General features: G+C 44.2%; 1 protein-coding gene across 2 annotated transcripts in view; it reads left to right on the top strand.

Moving 5' to 3' along the window:
• Positions 1-7,611, top strand: part of C4H14orf132 (chromosome 4 C14orf132 homolog) — a 59,492-nt gene extending 51,881 nt beyond the window's left edge. The window contains exon 2 of one of the 2 annotated variants that reach the window (XM_045016150.1): positions 4,335-7,611. In XM_045016150.1, coding sequence (XP_044872085.1) covers positions 4,335-4,559 — 225 coding nt within the window. In that variant the 3' untranslated portion in view covers positions 4,560-7,611. The remainder of the gene's footprint in view (positions 1-4,334) is intronic. The other variant, XR_006579237.1, reaches the window with a different exon arrangement.
• Positions 7,612-18,524: the final 10,913 nt, after the last annotated feature.

The raw sequence follows: 18,524 nt of genomic DNA, 5'->3' as shown, positions 1-18,524 counted from the left end.
GGGGAGTGAGCCATGGAGGCGGCACACTGCCCCCTACTGTATATGCAAGGGTGGCTGTGTGTGTGGAGGGCCCCTTTGTTATTCAGACCTCAGAGGGCTGATTAGTCTCTGCCTCCTCAGTGCACATGGTTCCATTCTTGGTGCTGTGGGTAACCCCAGATTATACCAACAAGAAACAGTATAACTGCATTTCACCAAATGGAAGAACAAGGAACCTGACTCAAGAAATTTGTTTTATGGCAATTGGTTGAGATTTTCAAAACCAGATAAGGGATTTAGACACATAGTCCCCATTGAAATAAATGGGAGTTGTGTGTCCACATCCTTTAGACAGCTTTGAAAATCACAACCATGATTTAGTAGTTATGTTTATCAATTTATTTATTACAAATACATATCTGTTCACATGTACTGACCACTACAGTAAGCCAGGCTATAAACACAACTAGACAAGAGCGAGAGAAGCCTCCGTATGTGCCTCATTCCCCTGTGGGGGGAGGATCCCTGGAAGTAGCAGGCTCTCTGCCCTGTCCCATCCATATCTCAGTCTCCTGTGCAACTGCCATGCTGAGAGCTGATGCATTCTACATACCCATGCTGTCAAGGGGTTCACTTCTTGGAGGAACTCCCCAAATTCTGCCTGTCCCCTTGCATGGCTGTCAATGGGGTGCTCTTAAGCCACAGACAAGGAAACTGAATTTGCCTTAAGCTTTTCCTGTGGCCGATGATTACAGGAAAGAACATCTTTCAGAATGCAAGTGCATTTAGTTGAGATTAGATCTGGTCAGGAATTTTTTACTCAAATTTTTTTTGATGAAAAATGTGGTTTCCATAACATTGAAATTTTCTGCAGGAAGATTTTGATTTTGCCTAGCATTTTTTATTTTCTGCCTTCAGAATTTGGCCCTATGACAGCAGTGACTTGATCCTTAAATGAATGAGGAGTCAATAGATTTGTTGGAAGAGATGGTGATATGGCTGTACTTCTTTTTATATATGCCCTAAGACAAGCTTGGGAGCATGATTTACATTGTTCTTAAGGAGACAATGAATCAATCAGCCTTTTAAACTTCACTACCAAACTGTTGGTGTGCCTTGAAACATCCATATCCTTAGATTTTGAATCAAGCACGGAATAATTGCCTTTTTACTGAGTGCTTTTGTTTAGTTCCATGCACACCATTGACACCTCCATTACGTGTAGCAAGGGAATCTGAGTCTTTGTACCGGGGATGTCTATATGGTGGGGAGGAAAGGTGGAGCATGAAATCCCTGACTGTATTTTCAGCAGACAGTGCTGTACTCCTGTTTGGTTTCTGAACATATTGGGCCAGAATGTCAAAATAACTCCATTAATTACTCAGATTCACACCACCTGATGGCTTTGGCCCTTTATCATCAATTAAGTCTTCTGCAACTTGTTCAGTGAATTTTTAGTGTACTTGTTTGGGTTTATGAATCTTCTGTCTCCACAAGGGTATGTTCCAATTCCAGGGGGGAGTGTATGAATAAGCTTTTGTAGGTTTCTTTCACAGGAGGACAAAACATTGAACTTCGGTCAATAGCTATCCTGGTAAAAGAAGATGAATTATGAATGTGAAGGGACTTTTGTGTTTTCTTTTATTATGTGTGATTTACCTGGTCACTGTTTGATTATACATCATGTGAGAGAAGAACACCATATATCATTTTTTTTGCATTATTTCTGCATTCCACTTGTTTAATTCCTCTAAGCAGCACAATTCTGCTAGGTTTCTTGGTGTTTATAGTTTTTACTCTAGTTATGAAGTGACAGCCATTCTGTAAGCCACTGCCTATATTTTGACATCTGGGTGGCTGGAGGGCTTATACAGCCCTACTAGAAAGGTCATTTGCCTTCCTTCAGAAGTCCATATAACTTTAATTTTGGCTTTTTGGTAGAGTTTGTTCAGCCATGAGAGGTCTTTAAAATAGTTGATCATCAAGATCATGTGGGTTTCATGCACACAATTTTGCCTTGATTGAGATTGTTTGTGTTATGAGTTGTCCAAAGAGTTGAATACACTTTTACCTACATGATATATCAATGATACCAGTGAACACATTTGTCTATAATCTCTCTCTCTAGGAAGGGACTGTTATCTTTTATTTAGAACATGGGAGTGGCTGCCAGATCTCTTCAGTTATGTTCCTAGTGTTGCCTCATTGGACCATATTCTCTGGCCTGCTCCACTCCTTTTGTATTGTCCTTAGCTCCTATGCTGGGGGTACCCTAGCAAGGCCTTCCACTGCACAACCCCACTGTAGGGTGTGTGAATGAGCCGGCCACCTCCTGAGTGCCAGCTCATGGGCTATGATAGCTCTGCAGGCAGCCTGCCTGTGTTTCCCCCTTCCAGGTGCTTCTTAAATAAACTCCATATGGGCATTTGTATTTATTTATTTATTTATTTTTGTCCAACAATGCCCGCTCTCCCAAGGTCTAATTTATTGACATAAGACACAATACAAAACTCACTGCTAGGGCTTCTCTTCTCCCCCTGCGTCTGCACTCCATAGCTTTCCCCTGCCTTGTCAGGCCTCTCTCAGCCCTGTCTGGCTGGAGTCTTTTGCTATTCCCATGGAGTTTGTTCTCCCTCGACCCCAAAGTTCTTCAGACCTCTGGCTTCCAGGACCAAACCCTTCCTCCTGGTCAAGGGTATCTGACAAGAGCCTCCTGCTCACTGCAGCTCTTCTGACTGCAGCCTCTGCCACAGCTTCCTCTCATTGTCTCTCCCTGAGTGTCTCCCCTCTCTCTACCGCTTCCTGCTGCTCTTAGAGTGGAATCACCCTATCCCAGCTCAGAAGTACCTACTTAGTCACAAGGGCTGACTGGCCCTTAAAGAAGGCTTGCCGAGCAGGGAAGGGTAGTTCTTCAGCTGCTCCCGTCTTATAGCCCTCCCATTTTGGATGATTGTCCAAAGAGAGGAGCAAAAGAAAGGAGCTGAGCAGCTACTTTACAGTATAAGATTATCCTGCTTGAGAGAAGTAAAAATGCAGGCATGGCCTTAAAAGTGCCTGATTCCCCAATCACAGACTGAATTTAAAGTCCAGCCACCTCCACTCAGAAATTATGTTGATGGGAATCATATAAATACCCAGATGTACAGAAAGAAACTGTCGTTCTCAGATCCATGTATAATATCACAGGTGCCCTGAAATGAAGTTAATAGTGCTGATGGAAATGGTATGATGTACACATTTAAAATCTGCCTATACTATCAAAAAGTGCAAAGATCCCATGAAGGTGATGCAAGGCATGGACAGATCCATTGTCTAATGCAGGGGTGGGCAAACTTTTTGGCCCGAGGGCCATATCTGGGTGGGGGAAATTGCATGCAGGGCCATGAATGTAGGGCTGGGGCAGGAGGTTGGGGTGCGGGAGAGAGTGTGGGGTATGGGAGGGGGTGAGGTGTGCAGGAAGGGGCTATGGGCAAGGGGTTGGGGTGCAGGAGGGGTGCAGGGTGCAGGAGGGGGCTCAGGGCAGGGGGTTGGGGTGCAGGAGGGGTGTGGCGGGGGCTCAAGGCAGGGGGTTGGGATGCAGGAGGGGTGTGGGGTGCAGCAGGGGGCTCAGGGCAGGGGGTTAGGGTGCAGGAGGGTTGTGGCAGGGGGCTCAGGGCAGGGGGTTGGGTTGAAGGAGGGGTTCGGGGTGCAGGGTCTGGCCTGGTGCTGCTTACCTGGAGCAGCTCCAGGGTGGCAGCAGTGCGCAGTGAGGTTAAGGCAGGCTCCCTGCCTGCGCTGACACCATGCTGCTCCCGTAAGTGCCCGGCACCACGTCCCTGCAGCCCCTGGGGGGAGGGGGGGATAGAGGGCTCCGTGTGCTGCTCTCGCCTGCAGGTACCTCCTCCGAAGCTCCCATTGGCCATGGTTCCCCATTCCCAGCCAATGGGAGCTGCGGGGGGCAGTGTCTACAGGAAAGGGCAATGCGTGGAGCCCTCTGCCCTCCCTTCCTCTCCAGGGACCGCAGGGACGTGGTGCAGGCTGCTTCTGGGAGCAGCACGGGGCCAGGGAATGCAGGGAGCCTGCCTTAGCCCAGTGGTGCCATGGGGCTGGCAATCCCACAGGCCGGATCCAAAGCCCTGATGGGCTGGATCCAGCCTGCAGGCTGTAGTTTGCCCACCCATGGTCTAATTATTAAGGCAAGGAATGTGCCTGGCAAAGGACAGTCTTCCATATATGATCCCAAAATCGTGCATGTGAGAGTTTTGACAGAATGAGTGGTAGTTACTGCTTTGTATGAAAAGATAAATAACATATTAAGACCCCAAAAAAAGTTGACCCTGGACTTTAATCTAATGTTGTCAAATTCTTCTTCACAGATTCCTGTTATGGGAGGAGCCTTCATGGACTCACCCAATGAGGATTTTGGTACAGAATACTCCTTGTTTAATTCATCGGCCAATGTCCATGCAGCTGCTTCAATGCAGAACCAGCCAGAAGAGACATCCCGCTCCTCAAACGATGCCATATTGTTATGGATTGCGATCATAGCAACAATTGGAAACATTGTGGTTGTGGGAGTGGTGTATGCCTTCACGTTTTAAGAAGACCGGAGATTGGAATACTGAAGGAGTGGATGGCTACAAGCGTGTTTGTTGTGTGTGTTTGTGTATATATACATGTATAGCTATATAAATATATATAGGTAGACACATTTTGTTCATTAAAAGCTGCCACAGTACTAGAAATGAAGTGCAAGTTATTAAACTTGAACTTCAGTAGCAAAGTTTGGATGCATTGGCAAATTTTGTGGAGGCAAAAGCTTTAATCAAGAACAACCAATACATGTCATGTATAAATTAGATGTGAAAGGCCAATGCCGATATGCGACATACAAAATGAAAGTGAGATTTATGTAGAAAATGCTTATTTCCTATTGGTTAGATTTTCTAGTAGCTCTTCTGTTTTTCGTTTGTTCCTTTTGTTGAGTTTTTAATCTGCTTTTGGGATTGGTATTTCTATCACAACATTATATGAAAAATGCTCTGTATCTTATTCTCCATGGAAATCTAGTTATCTAGATGTGCAGATGCATTGGATGGTGGGCATTGGCTCAATTGTAATTTTCAGGATTCTTGTGTGTTGAACTAAAATACCCATGATCAGTTGGCAATGTGTAAAGTGTAGATATTATTAATCTTAAAGCAGTGGCAGGCAGGTGGATGCATGGCTGGTTTAACTAGGACTCCCCTTCTAAAGACAGTGATCAGATACGATAATCTGAGTGTTAGTACTGAATCTGCTTCATATTTCCAGAACCTATAATCCAGAGGATGAAGTGCTGGCAAGTGAGTTTTAAATGCGAGGGGCAAAAGCTCCAATTTCCATCAGACTCTTTCCAGCCAGAAATGATAATGATTATAGTTCATTGGCTTGACCCCTTCTAGAAAATAAAGACCGGGGCTCTTTTTGGTTCATTATGCTGAAATCCAAATTTCCCACAAAAGCCATGTGGTCAAATAAGCTTTATTTATGAATGAAATAAATGACTTAAAGTGCAGTAATTCTGCAGCCTAATTAACTGCCAATGATTCATCTATGGGGATAAATGAATCACAAGGTTTACCAGATAGCCCTACTGTGCACATACATAACCTCCCATGGTGAATTGGGTACATGAGTTACATGGGATATATGGAGCATTGGAGGGCAGTAGCTTAAGGGAAGTTGCTGATAGACTTGACAACTGTTTACATTTAGGCACTAATATGTTTCTATGGCCTGATAACAAGGAGGGAAATGTAAAATCAATTGTGGTAGCAATTTTATACAAATATTTGTATTCAATATTCTATTAATGGGTAATGTCTTTGTTGTATTAATCTTGTGAGCAATGACTTTTAAGGGCTGTATCCATCCAAAATAATATGTAGCCTTCCTTGCCAAAGGAATATATATATATCTTCAGCCAAAGCTCATCTGAGCTGTAAAAGTCTGCCCCATTTCTCCTTCTCTTTTAAAAAAAGATGATGGATGTGAACATAGAGAAATGGCAGCAGATAAATACTTTACACAAAACCTTTGTGTATTTGACAGTTCTCCCTCTACTCTTGTCTCCTACATCTATTACCCTGATTTCAGAAGGCCCTGTCTGCAGACATGGTGGCTATTTTTGACACTTCTCTGTCACTCAGCTCAAGGCTGGAGTAAGAGCTGGCAAACGTATGGAGAGGTTTTGCTTTTATTTTTCTCTCTAAACCAATTTTCCTGCAGGGTTGGTGGATAGTCACACAATCCAGGACAATATGTCCTAAATGAGCATTTCAGCTTTTGCATTTATTTATTGTTAGTCAAAGTGTTGGCCTGTAAAGCTGCCCCGGTTTTTTTGCAGCTGGCTCACTGTCAGTCAACTGCAAAGATCCTTGATCCATGAAATCACAGGAGAGGATTCCCAAGGCCCTTTTCTAGGGGCCATACCGTACTCTGTATGGCTACCACTTCTGGAGGGAAGTGCAGTACCATTCCACACCACTGAACCTCTGGAACCAGACTCCTGGTTAGACTGTATGGATGATCAGTTACGGAGTATCTGTGACAGGCACCTGTGAAGCTGGTATTTTAGATGGCATGCTACTATGTCTACTCTCTCCTTTATAGACAGAGGATTTAGCAGGAGAAACATCTATTAATGCTCATGTGAGTTACATACATAAATTCCCTGCATTCTGGTAAGAGAGTAATCCATTAAGTGCCAAATCCTGTAGCCCAAGTAAAGCCCTGAATGCAGTGAAATTAGTGTGACAGAAGGACCTCTACAGTTGACTCAAAGAGGAGGCATTTGGGGGTAGGATGAGTTATGTCAGCGTGCATTTGTAGTCCCCTCTCCCCGCCCCCATGTACATGTGTCTGTAGTGGAAGAGCACAGCCCTCCATGGAGCAGCCTGGTGAAGGAGACTTCAACCTCCCACCCCACCACCAATAGCAATTGTCAAGTGAAGTCCTTAGTGCAAGGCCCATCTAATCAGGCTTTGGGCAGGGGAAAAGATTTGGTCCTAAGTGTGTGTGTGTGCCTCCTCGGCTTTCCGTTTTAAGACACTCACGTATGGTAGAACAGTTTAATTTCATGCCCTCAGCTACTTCAGGTGTGTCACTAGCATCATAATTGCATCAATTAGTTACTAATAGGATTTTTCAGTGCCTCACTAAGGCTCTGTAGTGATGCTACCTCGTGCAGTAAAACTGTTTTTGCATGGTTAATAGTAAAGCATTTTCACCCTAATTAAAACCAGTTAGACAATGTTGTATTTATCTAATGGGAATCTTTTGCTGCTCCGTGAATTTGCCAGTAGAATGCTTTGCTTCAACTTTTTAGGATTTTAATCTAAATGCAATTAGCGAAGTTTATCTTTAATCTCCCAAAGTATTGGACCAAATTGAAAATGTACAGTCAACCCTGAAAAAAATACTTGAGAATGAGTTGTTTTAAAATGAGAGACACTGCCATGTTGCCTTGTGCAAAGAGGTGCCCTACTTTCATATGAAGGCAACAGGAATTGCAGGAAAGATTGGAATGAACAAGTTCTCCCCCTGTCCTCTTCATATATATTTTTCATCATCAGAGTTGACTTACCAGGAGGGGCCTGATGTAACTTAATGTAATTGATTTAAGAGGGTGACATATAAATTAGGGTATCTAAGGAAAATATTTGCTCTTGCCACATCTCACACTTGAAAAGATTGTAAATGTGTAGTTAGCACTGTGAATTCAGATTTCCACAAAATAAAGGCAGGTGTGATGGGAACTTTATGATTACAAATAGCCTTCTCCAGGGATATATATGGACTATTGAATGAAAAGTCTGGGCAGTGTGTTGTCAAGCATATTAGGGATGGGCTTGCACTGAGGCTGAATCTCATCAAACTAGGTGGATATGCAGCTCCAGAACCAGATGTTAGCTGTCTAGGTATTTGTAACAGGATCTCAATGTGGTAGCTGAACCTAAGATCCAGATATGGATTGGAACTTCAGCGCTCGGCCCTCTCTCTGTATTGGGCCAAACCGGAAGGCGGAATCCAAATACCTCCACGTATTGGGGAATTTCAGATTTGGATCCAATTCTGCATCCAGACATTGCAAAATGAACTCAACTCCCAATCCTAACTGGTGAAAGCAGCAGTTCTGGGAGAATAAGTAGGGCCACGGCAGATGCTTCTGCATCAGGAACTCTGTTAGGATCCTTGTACTTTTGACTGCATTTTAGTGCTCTTCTTAAGCAGGTGTATGCTATGCCCTGACCTCCTCCAGCTAGCACTTATTGCTGACAGCACCATAGCCACTAGCCCCCTGTGGACTGTGTAGCCCCCTCTTCCAACAGCCCTCACTCTCTTTGGGATGTGGTATGAGCTTCGGCATGTCAATCAGGAATTTCTGCCTGTGCATTTGTGCATGCTGGGGAGCCATTCTACGTGGCTATTTGGCAGGGGAGGAGGCGCCCCTCTGCACTTCTCCCTTGGCCCCCTTGCACACCAAGGCAGGAGTCAGCGCAAAGATTAGTTCAAGTCAGTATTAAAATAGAGGCATGTAACACAAGCAAATGACAATGGAATACTCAGTGACATGCAGAGAGTGTTCATAGTTGTATTAGGCCTTTGTAGTGGAGAAGGCAGAATACCTTCTAAATCTAGAATAAGACCCCTAGCTGTATAAAAGCCACACCTTGTAACTATATCTGTCCTGTTCAAGGTCGTTAATGTACCTCAAGCTGATGTGCTGGGAGGAGCAAGGAGATGGACTTGATCTTCCATAACTTCTGGAGCACTGGCTCTCAACCTTTCCAGACTATTGTACCCCTTTGCAGAGTCTGATTTGTCTTGAGTACCCACAAGTTGCACCTCACTTAAAAACAACTTGCTTACAAAATCAGAGATAAAAATATAAAAGTGTCAGAGTACACTATTACTGAAAAATGGCTTCCTTTCTTAGTTTTACCATATAATTATAAAATAAATCAATTGGAATATAAATATTGTACTTACATTTCAGTATATAGTATATAGAGCAGTATAAAGAAGTCATTGTATGAAATTGTAGCTTGTACTGACTTTGCTAGTGCTTTTTATGTAGCCTGTTGTAAAACTAGGCAAATATCTAGATGAGGTGATGTTCCCTGTAGAAGACCTCTATGCACCCTGGTTGAGAATCTCTGTTCTAGGGCTCTATGCTCCTGTATCTCACTATTTTAAGAATGATTTGACCATGAGCAGCCACCATCCCAAGTGAGCAGCCCTGTTGGCATTTTAGCAAAGAACCAAAGGATTGAACAGGTATGGAGACTGCTGGTTCCTCCAGGTCAGGAAGGAGGCATGTTAGTAGGGAGAGGTGAGGGGAGAAGCTCACAGAGCTGCCCCTGCTGTCCTTGTTCTCTTTGGCCTCCATCACTGTTAATCCAGTACATGCCCCCAGCACTAACATTCCTTTACAACAAAATGAGAGAGGTGGAAAACATGCCTGTTTCCCAGCAAATGTGGTTTGAAATCAATCATTTCCCTTTGTTAACAAACTAACAACAAGCAAAATGGAGGAAAGAGATGGCTTTTGTGTTACAAGCAATATAGATCACCATTTAACAGCGCTCTTGTCAGGCGCTGAGCCCCTTCAACTTTTCCTGACTTCAGTGAGAGCTGGGGGCACTCAGCGTCTTCCAGAATTCAGTGAGAGCTGGGGGCACCATTCAAGAATGAGATGAGAGAGGATACAAGCTAGACAAACATCTGCTTCAGATACACCCACATCGAGCCATCTGGAAGTTTTTCTACTGTGGGTGAGTCCAATCCAAATACAGCCATAGTCTTTGTTCAGTGAGCCATTATATATTTTCTCTATTATTGAAAGCCTCCTGTTTAATATCGTGCCATTATTAAATTCTTAATATCCTCTTTGCATTTTCCTGCAGGGAGCTAGTAACTATTAATTTAACACAGCTCTGCTTTTCACACCATGTCCCTGCAAAGTATAATTTTACTGAGTTTCCTGTGGTTAATCACAGAAGTAGATCTGGAAAATGACATTTTGTTAAAAAAATATGATTTTTGTTAATAAAAAGCATTGGCCAAAATCAAAACCCCTGGTAGAAACACTTCTGAGCTTTGGGGTTTTGATAACTGAATTGCATCTCACTAATGCTAGGGAAGATAAAGGGCACCCCGGGTTTCACCTAATGGTATAAAGTCCCATGCAGAATTCAGAGCTCTGTTAATTAGCATCCTGTTCCTATGCTCCCAATTCATTTACTCTGATCTCTGTTCACTCAAAAGCTGGACATGCCAGGGGGACATAGTGTACAGCAGCTCCTCCCTATTTCTGTTGTTGAGACTCCCAAGGGAATCACTTGTATTCACCCTGCTGGCACTAGCAACTGTGGCCAGGGATCAAGACTGAGCTATGTGTACCTTGATTAGTCACCACAAGAAAAGTATAGACGAATTTATTCGGGGCATGGAAGATGAGGGGTTGTCCCACCTTAGCAGGGGCGGCTCTAGGAGTTGCGCCGCCCCAAGCAGGGCGGCATGCCGCGGGGGGCGCTCTGGCGGTCGCCGGTCCCACGGCTCCAGTGGACCTCCTGCAGACGTGCCTGTGGAGGGTCTGCTGGTCCTGTGGCTCCGGTGGACCTCCCACAGGCATGCCTGCGGATGCTCCAGCGGAGCCGCGGGACCAGCGGACCCTCCGCAGGCACGTCTGCGGGAGGTCCACCGGAGCCGCCTGCCGCCCTCCCACGGGACACTGCCCCAAGTGCGCGCTTGGCGCGCGGGGGTCTGGAGCCGGCCCTGCACCTTAGTCCCAGCCTTGGGCATGTCCTACACAGGTTGGAGCATCCTGCGGCCTGCTTTAAACTATGCCAGCTTTCATGGTCCCCTAGCTGGGCATTGCTGGAGTACATTGAGCTCCTCATGCCCACCTCTCTCATCCCTCTCTGCCTCTGACATAGCCCCTGCACCAAAGGCTGCGGATGAGGTGGTGTCAGAGGCAACCACGCTGATTCTGTGCTGACTGTGGATTCCCACAGACATCAGGAATCCCCAGCAGATTGTTTCTGCTCTCTTTGCGCTGCCTGAAAGTCACAAAGCGGGTAGAGTGAGGCCAAGAATCTACCCTTCCATATCAAGAGTGATACGTGCCTTCGCAGAATTTAGTGGGTGACATTTTTATGTGGTCCCAGCCTATTCCAGAGTATTTAGACTGATTCAATATGGCTTGGCCTGTGACAAAAGGTAGGTTATTCTAAGGGTGTCAATTATCTGAGTCAATTTTGTGATGGGTTGTGTGTGCCTGTCATGTCTGCATTGGCTAAAAGAAGCCAAAACAAACCTGACAGGGTTACACAATAGATCAGTGATTTGACTAGGACAATTGACCTCTGTCAAAACTAACCTGCAGGCTATGGTTTTTGAGGCCTATCTATTACATCAGAGCTACTTGTTGCTGAATATTCAGTGAAAGGGAAGAAAACATTTACTTCGGAATGGCTTGGCGTTTAGATCCCTTTAAACTGATGTTTTTTCCTCTTTTATTAATTCTTTTTCTCCTGATCTTGCTATTGCAGTCACTCATTTTGGGAACTATCATAACACTTAGCCAGGAAGACTCCCCTAAATTATAAAATCTGCTTGTAACAGAAAAGCCTTTGAGCACACTAGGTCTCCGTAGCCTATTGCAGGGTCCAGCCCCAAAGACAGGTTCACCTTGAGGTTCATGGACATGTTCAAGATGTTGTTGCCCAGGCAACTAGCCCTTTAGCATGAGTACAACCATGTACTCTCATCATCTGGAAGGCTTAACAAAGTGGGAAAATCCCCAAAGGCCCCCTTTGTTAGATCTGTCCTGTACTTCCTATGCCAGGCGGTGTGGCTGGTGGGGCAGGGGATGGAGGTCGTCAGGTACAGAAACGGCAAAAGAGGCCTCCCAATTTTTGCGAAATGTTTGAGGAATGATTTATTATGTAAAGCCCTATATTGTATATAAAGAGATATAGACAACAATAGAAAATTATATAACAGACAGATCTTTTATCCATAAATAGTTAATGAGGAAGCATTATTTGCATAATGCTAACATCACCTGCTGTTATATAGACCTTTACAGTGGTAGCTGTCAAAGTGCTTTATAAGGGAGGTCAGGATCTTTATTCTCATTTTACAGAGGAGGTAACTGAGTCTCTGAGAGCTGAAGCAATTTACCCAACATCATCCAGCAGGCTAGTGAAAGAACCAAGACTAGAACTGAGAGCTCACAAGTCCCTGTCTAGGGCACAGTCCTTTAGGCCATACTGTCTTCCTTGACTGTTTTATTTCAAATGCACCTTCTTCTAAAGTATCTGGCTACAACAAATCAAACACAACATGACACAATTCCTTTATTTTGTTATCTTCCCCCATTGGCACTTTTTAAAATCTCCCTTAGGGGCACATGAGTTAATTCCCAATCAACCCATCCAGTTGATTGAGAACCAGAAATAGTCTTCAGCCCTTCTCTCAATTTTGCAGACATTCCAAACACTGCTAGGGAAAGTCCAGGGGAGCAAGAGCATCTTCCCTTCCCATAGGTAAGTGTTAGTTACCAAGAGCCATACAAAACTACCCAATATTTCTGCAGGCCAGACAATACATTGGGGGCCTCTGAGTCATGGCACCACTATGTTGTGATTCCCTCTGAGACCTTTTTCCACTCAGCTTGCCAAGAACTTAGTTCAACTCCAACCTTTGTCATTCAGGTATCTGTATGTGGCACAGCAACACTATGCTGAGTTGATCAGACTCAAACAGCAGGGGTGGATGCAGGGTACATCACTGATCTAAAGTTACACAGAAACTCTTTCCCTTTTTATACATTTACACTTCTCATTGTATTTACTATACGTTGCATCATGCATTTTTATATTGGCTTGGTTACTGTGTAGGAACCATCCCTGGACAGCATGCTCTGTTCATGTCTTGTCCATGCTCAACCTACTCTTTACCGCATCTTCACATTCCTGACTTATCTTGTTCATTGTTAACTTGTTCATAGTAAATGATTCCTTGGGTGTCCCCCTGTTATCTGAGCTAGCTCACACATTCTCTCTTAGCCTACTGACCCATTTATTTATCTTAGTTACCACAAACATTCCATCTTTAGTCTGCTGATCAATTTCCCTCTCTAATCCTGTCTTCCAAGAAATGAGGCTTTCCCCATATTTAATTACTTATTATCAAGCCAGGCTTACATTCCTACACCTTCCCATTTATAGCATCTATGCTCATCAATATTTGTGCAGCTTAAACATGCCGGCTGCCTGAGTCAATAGAAGCTCAGTCTTTAACAGCAAGCTGGCACCCACAAGTGCAAGCTCCTACCTGGCCAGCTTTTAGTAACCAGCCTCCTTTTAACCTCAAAACCCCCTCCTCGGGTAGTTCTACAGCTGGAACTAGGGTATTAGATTACTAATAGAAAACGGGGGTGGGAGGAGGAGAAAAGGAGGCTGATGGTGTAGCACTAAGAGCCGCATCCCAGAAAGTGGAAAAATCTTATGCATACCCACATTGTTGTTGTTATTTGTTTGTTTCTGGTAGCATTAACAATGTGTTAGGCACTGTACATACACAAAAAAAGACACAGCCACTGATTCAAAGAGCTTCCCATCAAGCAATTCAGTTTAAAGGGTTCTGAGGATAAAATTCTTGATGAAGTAAGAGTTGGTCTAAGACTAATGTGTGGTTGTGTTGATGTCAATGGCTAAACTTTCATTGGCTTCCGTGGGGCCAGAATTTTACCCAATGTGAAATCATACTCCTCAGTGTATCTGTGCTCAGAGCAGGTGTTTGGAGCTCACTTGTCAGGGTATTTGTGGTCCATCTTATCTCCAATAAGTACCAGAACTCTAGCACCCAGGATTAAATGGTTTTGGATGTTGAATACTGATCAATATAATACTGTTGAATATTGACCAATATCGTACTGCATTTAAATATTCTACCAAGCACTGGAAATGCAAATTTTCACAGCTAATGTAATGTTGGACTTATACAGCAATTTGCTACAGTTTATACAATTTTTTCTTGATATGGAGAGAACCCTTTCTGTTAAAGCTTGGGGTAATATTGTGTATCGAAAAACTGATCCAAACTTGCTCCTATGGAGTAGGAGAATCCAGAGCCCCAAAAATATGGAGACTTTCTCCCAAAGTCTCATACCCTGTCATCTTGACTTTTTTCCAGGTGTCTGGCAAAGTGATATTTAAAAAAAAAACATTATGAGAAAGGTACTGAATAGACTGTTCATGCTTTATTGTGTTTCATTGTGCTGTAATCAGCGCGGGTAGCACAAATAGATCAGACAGATTCTATGGGACCTTTGCCATAATAGAGACAAACATGCAGGACTGACCTTATACCAGTATATGGCATTACAATGAAACCATCCTCATGGATTTAAACTGCACCATGCACTCATATCCAACGAAACGATCATGTCAGTCTCTTTGGGTGACTTTTCAATACACACACTTTTTGTGATGTAGTGAAATCAGACACGTCTTTTTATGTCATCATTTGGTATGTGGACCTGTCCCTAAATATTCCCTATGGTTCCATTTTACAGTGTTTAATTTTTGCCTCTTCCAAAAATAATGATGAGCCAGTTTTGATACAGATATTGCTATCTATGAACTCTTTTCCTCTTGGATGTTCTTCGTGTTGACATGGGGGCAGGATTGAGGCCATAAAAGGCTAATGTATCATTCAGTTAAAGAAAAATAACCTGAATTGAAATACTTCTGGAGTCCTAGTATTATCATTTATTTTTTGTATTAATGTTGTGCCTCAGAGCCGTAGTCATGAACCAAGCCCTCGTTGTGCTAGTTCTGCAAACACAGAACAAAAAGATGATCCCTGACCTTAGCAGCTCCTAAGCCACAGATATATAGACCCTGGGGATCTCTTTTGCTCTCAGGTGTTCATTGAAGCAGATGTATGAACATTCCTAAGGCCACCCACCTGCTTCAACATGTGGGGGAACATCATTGGCCCAGAAGCAAAGAGGGACAGTCCCAGCAGCAAGGGCGGGAGACACTCACAGAGGGACAGCTGGTAGCTCCTCCCCTACCTTGGAGTCTCTGGGGCCCTTCATGGGAGTCAGGCATTGATTGGGCCATTCAGAGATTTAACCTGGAGCCTGCTCCATGTGGAACCTCTTTGGTTCCATTCCAGCAGATGATATGTGATCATTCCTAAATCAAATTCTGACCAAAGACCATAAATGTGGGAACTTGCTTGGAACTTTTCTGACAGAATTGAAAAAAAGTTTAATAGCGAGGCAGTAATTAACCCCTTAAACACCTTCAAACACAAACTGATCCTGCTGCAACTGGAATCAGTGGAATCAGACAGCTAAACTATATGTGTAATTTTACTCACACGAGTAGTCTCTTTGATGTCAATGGGATTACTCATATGAATTAAATTAAACTGCAGGGTCAAAGCCTAAAATTCATACTGGGTTATTAGGCTCCTCCCTTCACAAGAATGCCTACAGCCCCAGTGCTGCAAGCTGGTCCATGCAGACAGAACCTTGCCCTCTTGTGCAGCCCCCATTGGCTTGGCTAAGGTTCCTTGCTGATAAAAGGTCTGCCTGTGCAGAATAGCTTGCAGGACCGGGGCCTTAAATTCTTTTATATCTCTAAAATCTTTGTTATTTAAAAAAAAATCAGATCAATGTATTTTTTAAATGAATGGGTAATAGAAAATCTGAAAATTTTGATAGATGGGGCAGAGGGGTGTATAATATAGCAAATTTGTAACTTGCCTTCTTCCATTTCGCTGCTTGCTTGAGGAGTGTCTGAACTTAATCAAGTGAAGACTTGCTTCAATTCTGAAGTTGACAAGCCCTTAATTGGGTGCAAAATCTCAATAGAGTTTGTAGGTGATGTAAATAGGTCAAAAAGGTAACTTTGTTACCTAGCTTGCAATGTATTTATTTTTTTAAATTTTGGTTAGCTTTTCATTTCAACCACTTGCAGAATTTTTGCAAAAATTCAAACTAATTCCAAACTTCACACAAACTCTCACTGTTTTAGGAAGTTAAACCTTCCTTTTAATCTTATTTAAGTCATAGGCTTTCACAAGAGTCCTTTGGTATTTAGTACAATTTTTATTAAGTATCTTTGACAATATAACACTCATGTTCTTTCTCTCTGCTACTTCTTTCTCTGCTTGGTTTGCTTTGAAGGGGCTTCACTGTACTGTTTTATATTGTATGGGTTGGTTTACAGAAACTTTATTCTTGTAATGAATTGTTCTTGAAATGTGGATTTATCTGTACAGATAAAGTTTGTTCTGTGTCTAACTGGATTTTTCATAATTTATTGTAATCCTTATTGGTATAGTAAACAGAAAAATGTTCCTTTAAGTTTCTGCTACATTCATTTCCTAGTTATTTAACTGGCTTCACTATGTATTTACTTATTACTTGTTTACTCTTTTTATTATGATGAGAATAACAAAATTTGTTAATGTAAGATTAAATTTGTGCTTTTTATTGATAAAGTTCTTGAAATTGACCACAACAGGATGATTTTTATTTAATTCTCTCAGTTAACTTGAAAGGGATTGAATTATAATTAAAACAGTCTATCAATATATTAATAATCACCTATAATTTACAGGTCTCCATTATTTGTTAATCTCTGAGAATTTATTAAAAATAAAATAACATAATTTAAAATAAATGCACAATTCATCTGTTACACACAATACCAAGAAGAAAGGCTGTAGATCAACACTGATAACAGAGTAGGGTGACCAGACATCCCAATATTATCAGGGCCATCCTGATATTAGGGGCTTTGTGTTATATAGGCAACTATACCCTCCTCCCCCACAAAAAAAGTGTCCCAATTTTTCACACTTACTATCCGGTCGCCCTATGTGGCAGGGTGGCAGGGCTGGCTCTAACTTTTTTGCCGCCCCCAAGGAAAAAAGAAGAGCGCCGCCCTGCCGTACCCCCCCCCATGAGCGCCACGCCACTGAACCCCCCACCAGTGCCACCGAAACCCCCGCCTTCCCGATCACCATGCCGCCCAAAGCCCCGCCCCCGAGCGCCACACCTCCTGAAGCCCCGCCCCCCTCAGAGCACCATGCCATGCCCCCACCCCCCCTCTGAGCGCCACGCTGCCCCAAGCCCCTGCCCCCCATCCAAGTGCTGCACCAGCCCCCGCCCCCCCAATGCCACGCCACCCCCCCCACCCCGAGCGCCATGCTGCCTGAAGCCCCACCCCCCTGAGCGCTGTGCCGCCTGAAGCCCCACCCCCCCGAGCGCCGCATCACCGAAACAAAAAAAAACCCCTCCAGCGCTGCCCCGACGAACCAAAAAAAACAAAACCCGAGCGTCACCCTGCCCCAAGGTGCCACCCCAAGCACGTGCTTGGTCGGCTGGTGCCTGGAGCTGGCCCTGCAGGGCGGGGTAAACCCCTTGAATTCCCTGCTAAAATGCCGGCTAAGCCCAGCTTTTTGGTAAGGAGGCCAAGTGCAGGGGCTCAGGCTGCAGGCCCTAATGAGGGCTGACTCACAGCAATGCCTTGAGTTGAATGCCAGCAGCTGGGCCATAAAAGCCCTGAGGAACGCTCACTCAGGAGTTTAGCCTGGGAGGAGATAGGAGGGTTATGACTCTGTCTCCTCACCCCAGGAAAGGAACCTCATGGGCCAGCAGACCCTGGGGAGGGTCTAAACGTGGATTACTGTTGTACTGTAAATAAAGACACAAGGGTGAAGCACTGAAGAAGGTGTGAGGACTATTTATTTAACCAGCCAACACAGGGCACAGACTCGAGAGGGCAGAGACCTGTGCGGTCTCTGTGACACCTTATAACAGGTATACACACTTATATCCCCACCCTACACCTCAGCTAGATGATCACTCTCTCCAGCTGTCGGGAAGGTTGGTTAGCCTTATCCACCAACCCTGTGTTCACTGTAATAGGAATCCTGCTTGCAGCCCTTAAAATCCATCCTGCTCCTCCTGCAATGCTGTTACCACTTCTTAAGGTCTTTTGCCTCACTATAGTTATTGCCATGGTGATGCACTCTTGGGTCTCTTATCCCAGGAGTGAGACAAAGGGCTTTGAGCTATGTCAGTAGCACAGTTAAAGAAACATGTCCTGCTCTTGGTGCTACAGAATGGGACAGGGGTAGCTCTCTGACTTCCCGATGATACTCGATGGTGGAGCAGACCTATAGGCTGGCCTCTAAGGGTATGTCTACACTCCAGTTAGACACCTGCGGCTGGCCCGTGACAGCTGCCTCAGGCTCATGGGGCTCAGGCTGCAGGGTTGATTAATTACAGTATAGAGGTTTGGGATTGAGTTAGGATTTTGAGCCCCTGGACTTTCCCACAGTCCTAGACCCCAGGCTCCAGCCCGAGCTCGAATGTCTATGCTGCAGTTAAAGAGCCCTGCAACCTGAGCCCTGTGAGCTCAAGTCAGCTGGCATGAGCCAGCCGCAGGTTTTTAATTGCAGTGTAGACATTCTCTGAAGAGGCAAGA

The sequence above is a fragment of the Mauremys mutica genome, chromosome 4 (assembly GCF_020497125.1).
Source record: "Mauremys mutica isolate MM-2020 ecotype Southern chromosome 4, ASM2049712v1, whole genome shotgun sequence".
Lineage (NCBI taxonomy): Eukaryota > Metazoa > Chordata > Testudines > Geoemydidae > Mauremys > Mauremys mutica.
This window is presented reverse-complemented; position numbering and strand designations above follow the sequence as displayed.